General features: G+C 37.8%; 1 protein-coding gene across 1 annotated transcript in view; it reads left to right on the top strand.

The window, feature by feature from the left end:
• LYST (lysosomal trafficking regulator) overlaps window positions 1–20,108 on the top strand; it is a 177,325-nt gene that overhangs the window by 18,793 nt on the left and 138,424 nt on the right. The window contains exons 2-3 of the mRNA XM_060126030.1: window positions 5,456–5,545; window positions 9,348–9,546. Coding sequence (XP_059982013.1) covers window positions 9,355–9,546 — 192 coding nt within the window. The 5' untranslated portion in view covers window positions 5,456–5,545; window positions 9,348–9,354. The remainder of the gene's footprint in view (window positions 1–5,455; window positions 5,546–9,347; window positions 9,547–20,108) is intronic.

The raw sequence follows: 20,108 nt of genomic DNA, 5'->3' as shown, positions 1-20,108 counted from the left end.
TCATAGGGATCGATTACCTGTGTGTCAACATTTGCCTGGCGTCTTTCTCTTCCCTGCCCAGCCTGTACACATTTTGACCATATGGATCGTTCTTTCACCTGTACCCCTGATTCCCTTCCACTTACGCTTCTGCTGCCTTCACCCACCAAAACCCTCATTTCAAGACCAGTGATACAATCTGTATTCTCTCCTGTTAGATCCAAGCAGCTGAATGCTGCTGGAGAATCTCAAATAGCTGAGGAAATTGACACCATCAGAAATTCACGTTTACAAGCGCATCAGTAAATCCTTTTATTTATCCTGGGTCACCATTCTCTCCATCCTTGTTTTCCTGCTGCTCATTTTGCTTTTTGATACCAAACTTATTGTAATTCTTCCAAGGACTTGACTTGAGCCTCTCTTCCTGTCTGTAATGCCTTTCTTCTCTCCTTGTCTCCCTTTACCTGTTCTGCTTTTTTCTTGAAGATTATCTCCTTCATGAAGCTTCCCTGACTCCTCGGATTGGGTTCAGTGCACCTTATCAGTATGCAGTACCCTGTGTGTTGGTTTGCCTTTGCCACCATAACGTGATCTTCCTGAGGGGCAGAGACTGGGACTGCTTTCACAGTGTGTGTTCTTAGTGCCTGGCACAAAGGGAGTGTTTAGTAAATGATAGCTAAATGAATACATAATAAACAGGAAGAAGAATATGAAGCAAAGCTGGAATATAGAGAATTGGAAATGCAGAGTTCCTAAAGTTCAAAGAAAAGATAGGTAAGGTGCCATGGATACAGTTTCTAGAAGGGAAAGTGGTTGTAAGATGACCATAGACTGGTCTTTATGGAACAATTGGAAATAATATGTGAAGAAAGGTAGAGGTAAAGTGGCCAATTGAACTCAGATTTTAAAATAACGTGCAGAAGAAGGATATGAAACAAATAACAAAAACAAAATTACTTATATATAAAAGAGGAACACAAACCTCTGAAAATAATGAGCTGAGGTTTTGAAAAAGGTTAAGGCTGACCTTTTTACATTTTATATATAGAAGATGAAAACAACAGGCAAATAATAGATTCTTCCTTGAAACAAACTGACCCTATAATCAGATACAGAGAGTAAATGAAACTTCTCAACTTCTGTTTTCTTTCTGTCTTCTCTGACACGAAGAACAGTCTACACACAGACTAATAAGTGTAGAAGTAAGAAGAATAATAGAAAATTTAAGCCCAAGAGTGAGGAGGAGATTGTATCAGAATCTCTGGTTGCTCTAAATGAATTCACATCCCAGGTTCAGGTTCTGAGAAAATTTGTTAATGTCATTGCTGAACTGGTAATCTTTGAGTTATTATGGTAAATTTGAAAAATTTCAGAAGACTGTGGAGGAATAAAGTTCCAAAATTATAAAAAAGAGTGTAGATTCCATAGATTTTAGTGAGTTTGAAGTTACCTTCACAAAAGATTCTAGCGATCATTTTAAAAGATTTGCAAACGTTTACAGAAGGACTAGACAGGCGGTAAAGGTTAAGGGGATTCTCTAAAACTAATTCATGCAGATCACCCAGTTTCTACTTTTGATGGGGATGTACAGATACACATCAGGAAAGTGCTGTAGCTGTAACATACGTAGATTTCCACAAGGTGTTTGACATCATCTGTTCTATCATTCCGTTCTTGGGGACACAATGGAGAGTGGGACTATAGTATGGGTACAGTTACTGAACAGCAGAACTTGATCTTAGTTACTAACTGGCAGCCATGTGGGAAATCTTTTAGGGGCTGCAGTTTTGACCCTGTTCCACTCATCAGATTAAAACACCTCCCACTTCTGACTCTCAGCTGGTAAACTTGTGGTTTATTTCACTGAGAAGATAGAAGCCTCCAGATCTTGGTCCTCCCACTGCCAGATACACGAGTGTTCCTGCATCTGTACTCATGGACTCTGTCATGCTTCTTACTCCGTCGGATGAACTGTCACCGTTGCTGCGACTTGCACATTGGATCCTCTTCATTTTGCCTCCTCGTTGGCCCTGGTATTATCTCCTCTCATTCTAGTTTTTCATCTATTTTCCTTTCTCTGTTGGAGAAACATGCTGTACAAACATGCTATGATATCTCAGCTTACAAACATGCTGTTATATCTTTTTTTCTTAAAAAAAAAAAAGAAATAGCCAACAACAACTCCCCTATCCAATGTCCCTTTCAAGCTACCACCCATTTCCTTGCTACCCTTTTGGGCAGAGCTTCTCTAAGGAGTTTTCTAGACCCCTTGCCTCCATTTCTTCACCACTCTTTGCGATTCCACTGAGGCCACTGTTTGACACGGTTGTCTGTAACTTCAGTGTTGCTAAATCCAGCGGTCAGTTCCCAGTTTCCATCTTACTCAACCTCTCAGCGGTATTTGACACAGTTGATCAATCTTTCCTGTTTCAAGTTTTCCTCCCCTGGTTTCTGGGAAGGACCACTCCTGATTTTTTTTTTTTTCCCGCCTCACATGTTATTTCTTCCTGGTCTCCTATGCTGGAATCTCCCTGAGTCAGTGGTGTTAACCCCAGGGCTCAGTCCTAGAACCTCTTCTCTGCCCCACTTACACTCATTCTCTGGGTCCCTACTGTTCAATACCATAGCCACTAGGCACAGTCCCCATCATTGCAGGAAGTTCTGCCAGACAGCACTGCTCTGGATTGTTTCATCCATCTGGTCTCATTAAACTGCATCTACATGCTGATAACTCCCAAACTGACTCACCAGTCCCATCCTCCCAGTTTGGTATATCCAGCTGCCTGCGTGATATCTTTTACTTGCTTCCTGAGAGACCCGTCAAACTTGACATAGCTAAAGGCGAACTTTATTTTCCCTCCCAACTAGTCTTACCTGTCCGTGAACTGCGCTATTCTGTCTCTTTTTTTTGGGGGGGGGGCAAGGAAAGGAGGGTGGGCAGGAAGGAGGCTTCCATTCCTCACGAGAGTTCCAGAGGAACACTCCTGTTTCTTCTTTCTACATCTTACTTCAGTCCCTGAGAAGTAGGAGCGAGAGGCTTTTCTCACTTTTGTGGTAATGTTTAACTTCTCTCTTTCTTCTCTTCACTCAGTATCCAGTGCATCAAACATACACTAATCTCAGAGCCCCGGAATACTCTTTCCCCAGATACTCACACGGGCTGTTTTCTTACTTCATTCAGGGTTTTGCTTGGATATCACATCTTCAGGCATTCCTCGCCAGCCCTATCTGAAGTAGCATTCCTGTCACTCTGTACCCTTATTCTGTTTTACTTTGTTTTCATAGCACTTAGTACTACTACCTGACATTAGAATGGGTTTATTTTTTCTGTCTCTACCACACTAGAATCCATGAGGGTAGGGATTTTATTTTTGCTCTATAGTCAGTGTCAAAAATAGTAGCTGGCGTATAATGAATGCTCAATAAACATTTGTTTAATTAAATGGCATATTGATGAAATTTCTGATGACAGAAAACTAGGGGTTATAGCTAATACATTGTCAGGTTTTGTTTTGTTTTGTTTTGTTTTGGGCATTTATATCACTGTACCTGTCACTGAATTAGAGAAAGTGAAACCTGCTATTTTTCTGGGAAGGTCATTTATATGATTAGAGGCATTTTGTTATTATGCTTTTCATTTATGGTAAATTTTAAGAATATAAAAATGCTAGTAATATTGTTGGGAGCAAGTCTTACTTATTATGTCGCTATAACAATAGTTGTATTAGAAGGTGAAAATTGTAATGATGATGAATTTAAAATTTGGCATGATAGTTATAAAGTGCAAAAAGTAATAAGACACAGTTCCTGGCCTTAAGGAACTCATGACCTAGGAGGTAAGACAGTCATATAGATAAGTAGCTACAGGGTGTCCATGTAGTTTGGAAACAGGGGCAAAAATATATAATGTCCTAAGCACATCTTCAGTTTATTTTTTAAAAAACCCTGTATTTTCCGACTTTATGGACACCCAGCATAATATAGGGTGATAAAAGCTAGAATACAGCTGTGAATAAAGAGTGATGGCAGAGTGAAGGAGGGCACAGCTGACTGTGCTGGCAGATAGGATTATGATCTTGGATGGAGTGAGTCTCCATGGTTATCCAAGCTGGGCCGTGTAAAATATGGAGCTAAAGAAGCCATGTCAGTTTAAGAGCATTAGAAAAATCCCTCAGCTTGGCCTAGAAATGTCCCTCGGTAAGAGAGAGCAACAGATGGATCCAGTTGTCTGTCAGCCTCCACTTCTGATGGCCAGGCTGAGTGAGCTGGAATCGTTTTAGTATCGTGAGATAAATGGCTCCACCTCGTAGTAGTCCAAGCTAGAGGGTGCCGGTAGTCAGCTCAATTCATACAAGACCTCCTCATGCTCATGATTTTTTTACATCTTTATTGGAGTGTAATTGCTTTACAATGGTGTGTTAGTTTCTGCTCCATGATTTGATTGATAATTTCCCCGCCCAAATTCTAGAGTTAAAACTACAGGGATGATGCAGTAGGAGCAGGTCTGGAAGGTGTTTTGAGACTCCATTCCAGGGCTGTTTCGTTTGGTCGAGCAGTTGATGCACTGGTGCTTGGCCAGTGGAGTGGGCGAGTAGGACTGAAATCTAGCCTGTGCTTTGATAGCTGTGTGCCATGGGCTGCATCAGCCTAGGAGGAGGTGCTTTTCCCTAATTGACACAAAGTCCTATGTAGTGTTAACAGCAGCTCTGTCCTATTTCCTGCCTACTCTATTCTCAAGGGCCTAGAATAGTGTGGTACGAGAACTGTTTGTCAAGCTGAAAGGAATTCAAGACAGTTCTCTAGATTTGAGCATTTTAAAGCAATTAAAGGTCGTTTTGATTTTATAAACTTGTGGTTCAAAATAAACCTTTATGTTTGCCTTATAACTGTAATAAGGAAGTTTTTTCTCATGCCTCTGCCTGGTAAAAACTGTAGAGAAGGAGAAAACTACAGAGAAGCACCTTCTTGCTACCCCAGAAATAGGAATTTATCCTTTGGTATTCTAGAAATAGTCTTCATTGTGTTATACACAAAAGATTAATTCATTTTTAAAAATTCAACAAGGATAGGAAATTTGGTGGTGGTTTATTCATTGTTTGGCTGTAGTATTTTCTGATTTCTCATATATCCTCAACCTAGATTTCATTATTAAGAAGACTGATGTTGCCTGATTCTCCTTCCTTTGTAGGGATTTACCTGGAGGTTATAAGTTGGGGGTTGGGAGAAGAGCCGTGGGGAGCTACAGTCAGCTTACCTTTTTCAGATCAAATATGTTCCAAGACTCCAATTCTCAAGACACCATTCTTGAAGGTACAGGCATTTTTTAGTGTGTTCTTGAGATTCAAAAAAATCGTTGTCTGTTTCATACATCAGATATGAAGACTGGCCTCTTGTTTTTATGTCAGAACTTCAGTTGTTAAAAATATTTGTTTTACTATTGCTGTTAATATCTTTCTCCTTTTTTTATTTTTGGTAGGTGAAGCTTTGTTCTAAGATTATTTGTTTCGTCTAGTTCATGAACTCAAATCATAAAGACCCTAAATGTTACAGAAGTGTTGAAAGATTGGTAAGTATTTAATGTAACATATATTAGCAGTCAAAATCCTTGGTTCAGTCCAAGACTTTGAAACTATATAGTTATGTGACATTAAATTTTTAAACCCCAAAGTGAAAACAGCTAAACTTTCTAGATATGTAAATTGTGGCTTATTCATACCATGGCATATTGCACAGTGGTTTAAAGGAATGAACTTAATGTCGAGAGGGAAAAGCAAAGTTATGAGAGGATGCATATAGTATACTATTTTTTATTAATTTTTATTGGAGTATTGTTGCTTCACAATGTTGTGTTAGTTTCTGCTGTGCAGCAAAGTGAATCAGTTATACATACACATATATCCACTCTTTTTGAGATTCCCTTCCCATCTAGGTCACCACAGAGCACTGAGTAGACTTCCCTGTGCTTTACGGTAGGTTCTCCTTAGTTATCTATTTTATATATAGTAGAGTATATGTATCAATCTCAATCTCCCAATTCATCCCACCCACCTATAATATACTGTTTATATAAAGTGTTAAAAATAACTAAAACAGTACTGAATATTTTATGGCTATAACATATCAAAATTATAAAAATATGTATGGAAATGATAAACAGCAACTAGAGAGGTGGAAGAGGTGTGGGTGGAGTGTGGCTTTCCTGTACTATAAGGTTTGATTTCTTTATACACATACACACACACACAGACACACCCACACATGGGAACTAAACTGAACATAGCATAATGTTAATACTTGCTAGATCTGAGGTCTGAGCATTGGCTATAACCTCACGTTATACGTTCTTTGCACTTTTCTGGGTATTTTAAATATTCCAAAAAAATCTTTAAAAATTACCATGCAATCATCTTTTCAGTTGACATTCAGAAAGGCAATAGGTAAATTCAGCATTCCTATTAGATGCATAGGAAGAAATAAGTATTTCTTAATGTGCAAAGCAAAAGTGTCCCCATCACCCCTACCAGTGTTGTTCTGCTAGTACTCATGCAATTGAAAGAGTAGAAAGTGTGTGAATATTGGATAGAAAAATTCAGAATTTTTGTTATTTGTAGATGACAGGGTTTTATATCTGGAAATTCTGAGAAAATCAATAAGAGAGTTCAGTGAGAAGTTTGGACATATGAGTAAAGTTTGGATATCTCAAAATAAATCTACTTCCTATAGGCCTCCTATATACCAGTTTTCTATCCGAGTAAGAATGTATCAATATAATGGAAAATAAAATCCCATTCAGAATAATGGCAAAAAACATAAAACACCTTGGAATAAACCTAACAGAAATGTGTGAAGCCTATTATATGAAGTAACAGCAATTTCTACTTCAAGGAAATAATAGGATAAATGTGCAAATATTGTAAGGACTTATTGCAGCTTTGTTTATGATAATAAGAAACTAGAAATAACCTAAATGTCTAACAGTGACAGATTGGCTACATAGTGATAGTACATCTAATAATGAAATACATGAACTGTATGTAATATATACATGCAGTAGAATGTATTAAAAAGAGTAAGCATGCAGCTATTAAACAGAGTAAAAGAGAGCTCATGGGAAAAGATTTCTGAAATATCTAAATGAAACAAGCAAGTAATAGATCTTCTATATGTAATACCCTATATATGTAACTGTGTATATATTTTATACACGTTTTTAAATCAGGAAAAATGTTTCTGCATATATTATAATACTTTTTACTGACATGGCATCTTGTGCTTTTGGGAAGTGGGATTGAAATTATTTCCTCATTAATTGTCTAAAAATTCACATTGATTTTCATTATCTTAATTTCTTGAAGATAGGCCCTAATTATTACCACAGTTTTTTAGTTTTTCACATTTTTATTGTTCGTAAAGTTGCAGTGTGCCTTGCAAATGATGGTGTCTTAGAAACACTGTCAGTGGGCTGCAGTTGTGGAAGAGTTGTTCTTGTGTGCCCATGAGGTGACCTGGGTCATAGCTGTTCACATTGTCAGCGCTTCAGTTGAGTAACATGAATTGTTGTACTATATCTGATGAGTTTTCAATGTTTCCTGGTTATTTTCTGAAATTTTCTACCGACCTCATCTGGTAAGGTTAAGAAAGCCACCAGCATCAAAACTTACAGAATGATGTCAGCCTCTTTGGAAGAAAATCCCCGGAACAATAGGGTAGCACTCTTAAGAAATGTTGCATGGTGGATGGTCCTGGTGGTCCAGAAGGTGATATTGTATGGAAAATTCTAAGTGATAAGAAAGCATTGTATTATAGTTTAATTGGCAGTGTTTTTTCTTTTGTAGTGGTACACTAAATAATTATGTATCTTAAAAGCAGTGACAGATTAAGTGAAATAAATTAATAAAGTTGGATAAATACAGACTGAATATAAACCAGGTTACTTGATTTATTGAACAATTTTACTTTACAAAAGTTTATAAAGAAGTAATATTATATATAATAGCGGCTATTGCTGCATTTTGGGATAATGAGCGATGTACCTTTTTTTATACTTTTCTTTTCCTAATGTTCAATATTTAAAATAATGGTACTTGTTATATTATAGAGGGGATTGTTATTGTAACAATACCTAGAATTCTGATGGGAATCCAGGAATTAAACCATCAGGCTCTTGAATGAATAGGAACCAAAGTAGTATTAGGAATTTCTTCGGTCTCTCCCTTTCATGTTTATCTCTTTCTGCATCCTCTTGGTTAATTTTCACTCAGTTGGCCTCAGCTACCTCATAGTGACCACCACAGGGTCATCTCTCTGTGACTTTCCAGCACAACTATGCCCCTAATTCAAATTCCTATGAGAGAGAAAGAAAACTTGATTGGCCAAGGCCTCTTTGCAGGCTGCACCATACGAGTCACATCTTGCAGCCATCGTATTTGTTGGCTGATCCTGAATCAGGTGTGTGTCAGCTGGTTCGGGCCCAGAGACTGGCAGTGCCTCTTGGCAGTAGACATAGTCACATGGTCCACTGCCTTCTCAGCAGGGATGATGGAAGGTCTTCCCCCAAAGGGTGAAGGAAGACTGCAATACACATTTCATTTAATTTAAGCTGTCAGGTTACAAGGTTCTCAGGGTAACTGGGTGTCTCAAAATTACTTTTAATCCTAAAATTAAACTATTTTGAAATTCTTTGGGGATTTTGTTCTTCATCCTTTTTCCTCTTCTGAAGATTTATACGTTTTTCTTTACATTTGTGTTTTGCCTCTCTTTTGTCTGCTTTACTATACTGTTTTCCTTAATCCTAAAATGTCACACTGCCCTTTATTTGATTCAGATGTGTAGCAAGAAATGAAGTGCCATAACTTCAGCTGCTAGAATTCTTGTATTTTTATTCACCTGGTGGTAAATCTTTTCCCCACCCACCCCTCATGTGTTTGAGGACGTGGGTCAGTGATTGTGGCTTCTATCAAGTGAAAAACAGTTTATATTTTTAAAAGATCCATTTATCTTTCAAAACATGTACAGCAAGAATATTTTATAAGTTATGCGTTTACTTTTATTCTGCAGTGAGGCGTTTAAGAGAGGAAGTCAGCGTCTACCTTAACTGCCACCGCTCCCTAGTGTCTTCTCTCCCCGCGCTTTCACGTACCCGTGCATGGTTCCACTCAGCCATTTCACGCCCAGGACTAATTTCTGCCATGTAGGAATATTTAAGGAGCCCCTGACTAGGTCGGAACTATGTCTGAAAAGATTATAAGGTTAGATACCAATGCCCAGTAATTTAAAGTTAGTCTTCAGTTAAAAACAAACAGCAACAAAAACACATAGTTTTAAACATAATTTTTAGTTTTTCTAATCTCTTTTCTATTATTTTATAGCTCGGTCATGAGCACTGACAGTAACTCATTGGCACGTGAATTTCTGACCGATGTCAACCGGCTTTGCAATGCGGTGGTCCAGAGAGTGGGGGCCAGGGAGGAAGAAGAGGAGGAGACACACATGGCAACCCTTGGACAATACCTTGTCCACGGCCGAGGATTTCTGTTACTTACCAAGCTAAATTCTATTATTGATCAGGTAACATTTTCATATCAAATCATTTTTTTCATCACTAAATTTTAGTTAATTATAGATACGTAATTTCTGGGTTACATAATTTCTGAGAGTCTCTTTGAGATAAAGTTCTATCTCTCACATCACTCAGACAAGGAAAAGTAGCCCCATTTGTGAACATATTATTTATTTGGATACTTTTCAAAATGTCTAAAATACCTTACAGTTATATATAGCCTTTCTTCTAAAATGGTTTCATATACCCTATGCTTTTTATCCTAATTCCAGTGTGAGATAACTATGATTATTAGTAGAGATAAGATCACGATTCAGAAACATCATGCATTTGCACTTTCAGTAAGTATCAGGTATGTTTTTGAAAAGTTTAGTGTAAATGATATCTAGGGAACTTGCCAATTCTGGGGTGAAAAAAGTAGAGAATCCTTTGTGTAAGCGAATAATTACTAAGTCTTTCATCTTGTACACATCTAGTTTTTCATACACTACTGTGTTTGCTTAAACTATGGTAAGACCATATGGTATTTTGCTGTTTCCTTGTTATAGAATTAACAGAATTTTAAAGCTAGTTGGAACTATGGAGATGTTTTCATCTAACCTCCTTTGATAGGTGAAAGACTGAGATCTGGAAACATTAAGTAGCTCATACAAGGTTAACTTGAAGCCCAGATGTGATTTATATCTATTTCATTTTAGTAGAAAAGAAATACTTATTTTATGAAGGAAAAGTCCACCATCTACTAATTAATGCAGTTAGATAATAATATTTCAATTAACTTGAATTTAAAGGATAATAAGGGCTCTGTAGCACCAATATGATGGACAGCTTTAAACACTTTAAATGCTACTGGCTTTAGGTGTAAACTTAACCATTGTAAAATAAAATTTCTTTGCCATGAAAGCATTTTGCTAATAAATACATATATTGGGTAAACATAGATACTAAAATTAAACAGTATCTGTTTTCACTCTAAGCTAAGGAACCTAACAACTATAAATCAGAACGTATTTGTTCACTGTGGTGTCTACCTATCATGGAATTTTCCAGAATATTTGCAGGTTTATGTATTTTTAAATTTTATTTATTTTTATTGAGGTAGCATTGATTTATAACATTATATAGGTTTATATAATTTTATTCTTTTTTCTGAATGTGGTTTATCAAATGTGACTAAATGTAATTTAATTTTTATATATTTGTATGACTTTTTTTTTTTTTTTTTTTTTTTTTTGGCGGTACGTGGGCCTCTCGCTGTTGTGGCCTCTCCCGTTGCGGAGCACAGGCTCCGGACGCACAGGCTCAGCGGCCATGGCTCACGGGCCTAGCCACTCCACGGCATGTGGGATCTTCCCGGACTGGGGCACGAACCCGTGTCCCCTGCATCGGCAGGCGGACTCTCAACCACTGCGCCACCAGGGAAGCCCTGTATGACTTTTCCATAAATAAATTTTAAAATCAGAAAAAATTATTTGTTAGACCACATATAGTGATTTTTTATTTCAAAATTTTGATGACTTAGTGTGCATATCATGCTCTATTCATCTTCTTACCCCACATTAGGACAATTCGGTGCTTTCTCTCTTTTTTTCTTAAGATACTATATAAGTAGCATCAGAAATATCAGTTACCCAGGAATAAATCTGATAAATTATGTACAAATTTCTCTATAAAATTCTATAAAAAATTGTTGAGAGAAACTAAAGAAGACCCAAATAAGGGCAGAACTACATAATTTTCATGTATTGGGAAAAATTAATATTGTAAATATATCTGTTTTCTCCAAATTGATCTATAGATTCCAATGCAATCCCAATCAGAATCTCAATGGGTTTTTTTAAATGACAGCTTTATTGAGCTATAGTTCACAAATCATAGAATTCACCTATTTCATATGTACAATTTGGTGGTTTTTAATGTAGTCACACATATGTGCAACTGTCACCACAGTCAATTTTAGGACATTTGCATCCTCTCAAATAGAAACCGGTGCCTTTTAGCCATCACTCCCCTATCCCTCCCATCCCCCTTAGCCCTACGCAAACATTAATCTACTTCCTGTCTTTCTCTTTTAAGTTGTGAAATATCTTTTAATGTACTATTAAATGATTGAACGCATTCAAGTCATAATTGCAACAACATTTTTTCCTATGGTAATATTTTTTAATGCCCTCTTTCCCCCAGTCACTCACTTTCTGGAATATCTGTAGCAATGGTAGTAGGGACAGTAGAAATAGAAGTAGAGTGAAAATAAATAGCCATTTTAAAAATGAGACTTCTTGGGCTTCCCTGGTGGCGCAGTGGTTGAGAGTCCACCTGCCGGTGCAGGGGACACGGGTTCGTGCCCCGGTCCGGAAAGATCCCGCATGCTGTGGGGCGGCTGGGCCCGTGAGCCATGGCTGCTGAGCCTGCGCGTCCGGAGCCTATGCTCCACAACGGGAGAGGCCACAACAGTGAGAGGCCTGCGTACCGCAAAAAAAAAAAAAAAAAAGAGACTTCTCAAGACTTAATTGTTTAAACCAGAAAATGGAGCATGATCTTTTGGTTCTTTAAGGGGAATTTAACTGCATAAGATTTAATCATTTAAAATGGAATCAAAACACTAGATGCTGTACAGGAGGAACTTTAGCTTTTTTGTTTTAATTGGGGTATAGTTGTTTTACAATGTTGTGTTAGTTTCTGTTGTACAGCAAAGTGAAGTAGAGTTCCCTGTGCTATAGAGCAGATTCTCATTAGTTATCTATTTTATACATACTAGTATATATATGTCAGTCCCAATCTCCCAGTTCATCCCACCCCCACTTCCCCCCTTGGTGTCCATACGTTTGTTCTCTTACATCTGTGTCTCTGTTTCTGCCTTGCAAACTGGTTCATCTGTACCATTTTTCTAGATTCCACATGGAACTTTAACTTTTGTATCTGTGCTTCTCATGAGTTGGAACACTTCTTGGATACTCTAGAGAGGAGGCAGTTTAAGCCCTTGTCCTTCTATGCAATACTTTTGCTTTATTAACAGATATTTAATATACAGAATTAAGCAGACTTTTTACTGATATAAAATTTACATATAGTAAATGCACAGATGTTAAGTGTATTGTTGGATAAGTTTTGACAAATATATACACCTCTGTAACCACCACCCAGGTCAATGGTTAGAACATTTCCACCACCCTAGAAAGTTTTGTCATACTCCTTTTCAGTCAGCCACTCTCCTTCCCCCACTGCAAGATAACCACTGTTCTGACTTTTAACATCTAAGTGTAGTGTTGCTTGTTCTAGTACTTCACGTAAATGTAATCACGCAGTATGTACTCTTGTATCTCGGAGATTCATCCATGTTGATTGAATCGGTAGTTCACTACTTTTTGTTTCTGGTTAGTATTTTGTTGTATGGATATACCATAATTTCTTTAACTATTCACCTGTTGTTTAACCTTTTGGGTTGTTTACATTTGGCTATTTTGAATAAAACTGCTGTGAATATTCTTATAGATGTCTTTGTGTGAATATATTTTCATTTCTCCTGGGTAAATATCTAGGCATATGATTTCTGGGCAAAGGGTAGGTATTTAACTTTATAAGAAATTGCCAAACTGTTTTTCCAAGTGGTTGTACCACTTTTCATTCTCACCAGCAGTGTATGAGAATTCCAGTTGTTTTACATCCTCTCTAATATTTGACACTGCCAGTCTTTTTAGTATCAGCCATTCTAAGTGAATATGAAGTAGTATCTCACTGCAGTTTTAATTTGCATTTCTCTGACAACTAATGATGTTGAGCATTTTTTATGTGCTTATTGGCCATCTGTATATCTTCTTTTGTGAATGTCTGTTCAAGTTTTGTGCCCATTTTTAAAGTCAGGTTATTCGTTTGTTATCCAGTTGCTGTAATTCTTAAAGTATTCTGGATAAAAATCTTTGTTAAATTGCAAATACTTTCTTTGTGGCTTGCCTTTTCATTTCTTTCTGCATGCAAGATCTTAGTTCCCTGACTAGGAATGGAACCCATGCTCCCTGCAGTGGAAGCACGGTCTTAACCACTGGAGCACCAGGAAAGTCCCACCTTTTCATTTCTTAACAATGTCTTTCGAAAAGCAAAATTTTTTTCCTGTGTGAATAGTGCTTTTTGTATCTTGTCTAAGAAATCTTGGTCTTGCAAGTCCAAAGCTGCAAAGATATTCTCTGATGTTTTCCCCCCTAGGGGCTTTTTTGTTATTATTTTTACTTTTAGGTCTGTGATCCATTTTGAATTAATATTTGTGTATGGTGTGAGGTAGGAGTTACGATTCATTTCTGCCCCTTTCTCCTTTATAGTTACCCAGTTGTTCCAGCAACATTTCTTCTTAAAAGTCTGTTCTTTCCCCCACTGAAAAACCTTGCCACCTTGGTTAAAAATCAGTTGACCATATATTTATGGTTTATTTCTAGACTCTCTATTCTACTCCTTACCTGTCACCTGTTCTTTCACTAATACCATACTGTCTTGATTACTATAGCTTTTATAGTAAGTCTAGAAATTACATGGTGTAAGTTCTCCAATTTGTACTTCTTTTTCAAGAATGTTTGAAGAACATTCTAGATCCTTTGTATTTCCATATACATTTTAGAATCAACTTATTATTTCTACAAAGGGCCTGCTCTGATTTCACTTGTGATGTTGTTGAATCCAGAAATCAATTAGGAGAGAATTGACATCTTACATCTTAACAATCCTGAGTTTCTTAATCCATGAGCATGGTATAAATCTCCGTTTGAGTCTTCTCAAATTTCTCTGCAGTATTTTGCAGTTTTAGTGTAGCGGTCTTATATTTTTTGGGGTAAGTTTATTCTAAATAGTTTATTCTTTTTTATGACATTATAAATGGCATTTAAAATTTTTATTTTTCTGTTTATTGCTCATAGAAATACAGTTGATTTTTATACATTGACCTTGTGTCTTATGCTTTTGTTAAATTTATTTATCCATCTTAAAGTTTTTCTGTGGTTTCCTTAGGATTTTCTGTGTAAACAATCATGTCATCTGTAAATAATGATAATTTCACTTCTTTTTTTTAAAGGATAATTTCATATCCTGCCTTGTGTCGACCTTAGGGAAAAAGGTTCAGTATCTCACCATTAAATCTGATGTCAGGTCTAGATTTTTCCTAGATGCCTTTTATCACAATGAGGAAGTTCTCTTTTATTTCCAGCTTGTTGAGAGTTTCTATCCTGAATGGATGTTGGATTTTGTCAAATGCCTTTTCTGTGTCTATTCAGACTATCATATTATCTTCCTATTAATGTAGGTGAATTACATTGATGGTTTCTAAATGTTGAAGCAACTTTGCATTCCTGGGATAAACCCCATTTGGTCATAATTTATTATATACAGACATGTTAATCTACTTATTCTTAGGGAAAAAATGCTCTGCTTAAGTAGCAAAAACGTAACCTTTTTAATGGTTAAAGTTAGAGTGGACCTATACTGAGACCTTTACAAGTTTTTTGAAAACTTGTAAACTTGAAAACTGCCCAGCCTAAAAAGTAACAATTATCCTTGATTTTTTTTAACATCTTTATTGGAGTATAGTTGCTTTACAATGGTGTGTTAGTTTCTGCTTTATAACAAAGTGAATCAGTTATGCATATACATATGTTCCCATATCTCTTCCCTCTTGCATCTCCCTCCCTCCCACACTCCCTATCCCACCCCTCTAGGCGGTCACAAAGCGCCGAGCTGATCTCCCTGTGCTATGCGGCTGCTTCCCACTAGCTATCTATTTTACGTTTGGTAGTGTATATATGTCCATGCCACTCTCACTTTGTCCCAGCTTACCCTTCCCCCTCCCCATATCCTCAAGTCCATTCTCTTATGGACTTATCCTTGATTTTTTAATCTTGGTACCAATATCAACTAGATGGGTGGCTTTAGTGACTTAATTGCTCCAAATCTCAGTATCCTCATCAGTAACATAAATACATCTAGTTGGATGACTTAAAAGATCTCTTCCAACATAAAAATGATTTGTTTCCATGTAATATTAGATAATAATGGTTTCTAATTTTTTCTGTACCCTAATTATGAACATATATATAGCTTAATTCTAATGTAATCGGTAGAAAATTACATGATTTATTACCAATACAATATACCAAAAAAGAGCTAATATACACAACCATGTGTTATAAATATACTTTTAAAATTTCCAGTGTGTATAATTTCCATACCTATTCACATTCTATGGATGTTCTATAAAGTTGTTACTTATTTTGCTGAGTAAAGTATGAAGTTTTACTGAAAGAGGCTGTACATTTATGGACAAAATGTAATTTAAAAAATAGCTATTTTATGTGTAAGAGAGTACTTTATTCTTCTTACATTCCTGTAGCATTGTCACTTTAATATATAGCACTACATAAATGGCCTATCATAATAATACATAAAATAAGTATAATTGGAAAATAATCAGACTTTTAAAACTGTGGCTACACAGTTCATTCACTGGTTTATTCAGCAGACCATTATGTACCTACTATGTGCTAGCATCTCTGCTAGATGCAGAAATACAAGAGCAGAGTCTGTCTTTACCGGGAGCTCATAGCTTTTGAAGGGATGGACAGATACGTATTTTTTTAATGGTGACAAAACAGTGTGAAAGTATTTGGGGAGTGTAAAGGAGAGAGTCCTCAGGAAATGCTTCTTAGAGAAATTGACATGTTTAAATAGGGATTGGCACTGTAAAGGGGGAGGAGGCATTAGACCAAGGGAACTGCAAATGCAAACACACTGAGGGTTGGAGAAAGATCAGTTAGTAGGGTTAGAGCAAAGGGTGCATGTGGGGGGTTGGCTAGTCGGGAGACTGGAAGGCATAGACCATGTGATGGCAAGCCTTGTCTACCGTAGTAAGGAGTCTTAATTTTATTCTGAAAATATTGGGGAGGTTTTTAAGTAAGAGAATAGGCAATGAAAAGTATTCTTCAGATTGGACAAGTCAGTCATTGATAATACTATTAGCAAGAATTGCTTCTGTTGGAGAATAATGCAAACGTTAAATTTAGTAAAGGTAATAATAAATAAACTTTAACTTACTACATCTCGTTCCACAGATTCTGTTTACACACATGCCAGGATTTATGTGTGTGTGGTTGGTCTGGCAGGGGTGAGGGGGAGTGTAGGGGGTGCTGGCATTCCTACTTCTTGGAGGAGTGGGAGTATGATTGCAGTGGAAATGTTAGCCACTGGACAGCAGTAGATAATCCACTGCATTATCTCCCTTTGCACCCAGGCTACTAGATAGGAGCAATGAGTACATCAGTTGATTGCTGTGTAACAAACCACATTCCAAAAACTTAGTGGCATAAAACAATGACTTATTTGCTCATGATTCTGGGGCAGTTCAGACAGGCTCAGCTGGGATCACAGGCTCTGCTCCTGTGGTGTCGGCGGGGCTTACATCCGAATGTGCAGTTGGTTGGCAGAAGACTGAGGGCTGTCGGATGGGGCCGTTGGCCAAGGCCGCCTCGTCAGTTCTCACCCACGCGGCCTCTCGTCTTTCAGGAGGCTAGCCTCAGCTTCTTTCCATAGGTGGAAGCATTCTAAGAGGGTGAGGGGGAAGCTGCAGGAAGTCACATAATCTCACTTCTGCCACATTCTGTTGGTCAAAGCAAGTCACAAGGCCGGCGCAGGTTTAAGAGATGGGAACATAGAGTCCAGCACTTGATGGGAGGAAATGACTTGTGGCCACGTTTTATCTACGTAGTCTCCCCTCTGGCCACGATTATTAGCGTCCCTCCCACACCCCCTCCCTACCAGAACTCTCAAAGTAACGCTCCACAGTGGCATAGGCCCGAAGTCCCTGAGCTCACGATGTGCGTCACTCCGGGTGCCCTCGGGGCTTCCAAGTGCAGCACTTTGGTTGCAGCTCTTCTTGATTGAGAGGCTTGTGAATAAAAAGACAAGTAATCTGCCCCCCGCACACCCTGCACACAGTGATGAGATAGGAACAAGTTAACCACACTACACACTTGTATTCAGCAAGCAGGTGACAGGAGGCACATAGCAGCCATGAATCCACTGAAATGCAGCCAGGCGTGCGTCATCACACACCTTGCTCTGGAAGCAGGAAGTATGTTTCTGTTCCGTAGGAGGGGTTCCCTAGTCTCTGGTTCTCCAGGGCTCTTGGCTCCACCCTCTGAGATGTCCTCTCTTTTCCAGAATACATAGCCCATAATTTCAGCTTTCTCATTCTGCCTCCTGCCTGTAAAAAAGTGGGCACCCAGAAGTCTCATTATTTTAATCTGTCTCTGCCCCTTTTAGTCCAAGCTGTGTATTTTTTAGTAATACAACTTCTTTAAAAATATTGTGAGTTTCTTCTGAACCTTAGTGGAGTTCAGTCCATGCCCCCAAAGCCACGTCTATAATTGTTTTTGATACAGACCTCTCTCTACCTTGGGCATGTAAGGCTTGTGTGGAACAACGCACTCAAGGTTCTTAGTAGTACTTTTGTCTAGCTAATAGGGTCTACTAGGTACCACCTTAAGTTTTCCTGGAGTCTTAACTAAGAGTATTGCAGCCATTTAATAACCTTTTTTTTTTTTTTTTTTTTTTTTTGCGGTACACGGGCCTCTCACTGCTGTGGCCTCTCCCATTGCGGAGCACAGGCTCCGGACGCACAGGCTCAGCGGCCATGGCTCATGGGCCCAGCCGCTCCGCAGCATGTGGGATCCTCCCGGACCGGGTCACGAACACGTGTCCCCTGCATCGGCAGGCGGACTCTCAACCACTGCGCCACCAGGGAAGCCCTAATAACCATTTTTGATGGGAGAGGAGGAGGACAGGGAACGGGGGCTGGTTGGGTGAACTATGGCCTACAGGCCAAATCCTGCTGTCAGTGATCTGTTTGTGAGCAGCACACAAGCTAAGAAGAGTTGGTGTTTTTAAAGCATTGGTGAAAGAAACAAGAATATGCAACACAGACCATATATGACTCACAAAGCCTAAAATATTTACATTCTGGACCTTTACAAAGTGAGTTTGCAACTCCTGGTCTAATGCAAGAAAAACTATTAGCATGATGTTTGACATCATGGGAGAAACAGTACATACAATTATCCTGAGACATCAGAGTAACATTTGACAGAATTCATCTCTTCTTGACAAAAACTCTAAAAATAAATTAATAGAGGGTTTCGTATACAAAGAGTAGAAAAACCAAAAAAAATTTATTTTATTGAAGTGTAGTTGATTTACAATGTTGTGTTAACTTCTGCTGTACAGCAAAGTGATTCAGTTATACATATATACATTCCTTTTCATATTCTTTTCCATTATGATTTATCATATGATATTGAATATAGTTCCCTGGGCTATACAGTAGGACCTTGTTGTTCATCCATTCTATGTATAATAGTTTGCATATGCTAACCCCAAACTCCCAATCTATCCCTTCCCCACCGCCTCTCCCCCTTGGCAACCACAAGTCTGTTCTCTATGTCTGTGACTCTGTTTCTGTTTCATAGATACGTTCATTTATGTCCTAATTTAGATTCCACATGTAAGCGATATCCTTACATATTTGTATGTAAGGATTTGTGGTATTTGTCTTTCCCTTTCTGACTTACTTCACTTAGTATGATCATCTCTAGGTCCATCCATCTTGCTGCAAATGACATTATTTCATTCTTTTCGGCTGAGTAGTATTCCATTGTATGTATATGTACAACATCTTCTTTATCCATTCATCTGTCCATAGGCATTTAGGTTGTTTTCATGTCTTGGCTGTTGTGAATAGTGCTGCTGTGAACATAGGGGTGCATGTATCTTTTTGAATTAGAGTTTTATCCGGATATATGCCCAGGAGTGGGATTGCTGGATCATATGGCAAATCTAGTTTTAGTTTCTTGACAAGCCTCCATACTGTTTTCCATAGTGGCTTGCACCAATTTACATTCCCACCAACAGTGCAGGAGGGTTCCCTTTTCTCCACACCCTCTCCAGCATTTGTTATTTGTGGATTTTCTGATGATGGCCATTCTGACGGGTGTGAGGTGATACCTCATTGTAGTTTTAATTTGCATTTCTCTAATGATTAGTGATGTTGAGCATCTTTCATGTGCCTGTGGGCCATCTGTATGTCTTCTTTGGAGAAATGTCTGTTTAGCTCTTCTGCCCATTTTTCGATTGGGTTGTTTTTTTGTTGTTGAGTTGTATGAGCTGTTTGTATAGAAAAACCAAAATTATTTTTAATTCTTCAGATTGGCAGAAGCTTTGTAATAGAATCAATATAAGAATAACTCTTTATTACTATTTTGTTTGACATCATGTTTTAAAAACATTCGATGGTAAAGTGGAGTATGAAAGTAATGACAGCTTAATGTGAGAAAGATGGAGAAATAAAAATTTTTAAAGTGATGTGTACAGAAAAATCCAAAAGATCATCCGAAAACTGTTCAGCAAAGTTATGGAATATAAGTCAAATATATTGTTTCCTTTAACTAAAGCTATATAGCTAGGAAATTTTAAAAAGATTCTGTTTACAGTACTATTGAAGATATGTTCACATATGTGTGTATAGATATACATATTTTAGAAA

The sequence above is a fragment of the Lagenorhynchus albirostris genome, chromosome 16 (assembly GCF_949774975.1).
Source record: "Lagenorhynchus albirostris chromosome 16, mLagAlb1.1, whole genome shotgun sequence".
Lineage (NCBI taxonomy): Eukaryota > Metazoa > Chordata > Mammalia > Artiodactyla > Delphinidae > Lagenorhynchus > Lagenorhynchus albirostris.
The sequence above is the reverse complement of the archived record's forward strand: the minus strand, read 5'-3'. Positions and strand labels throughout refer to the sequence as shown.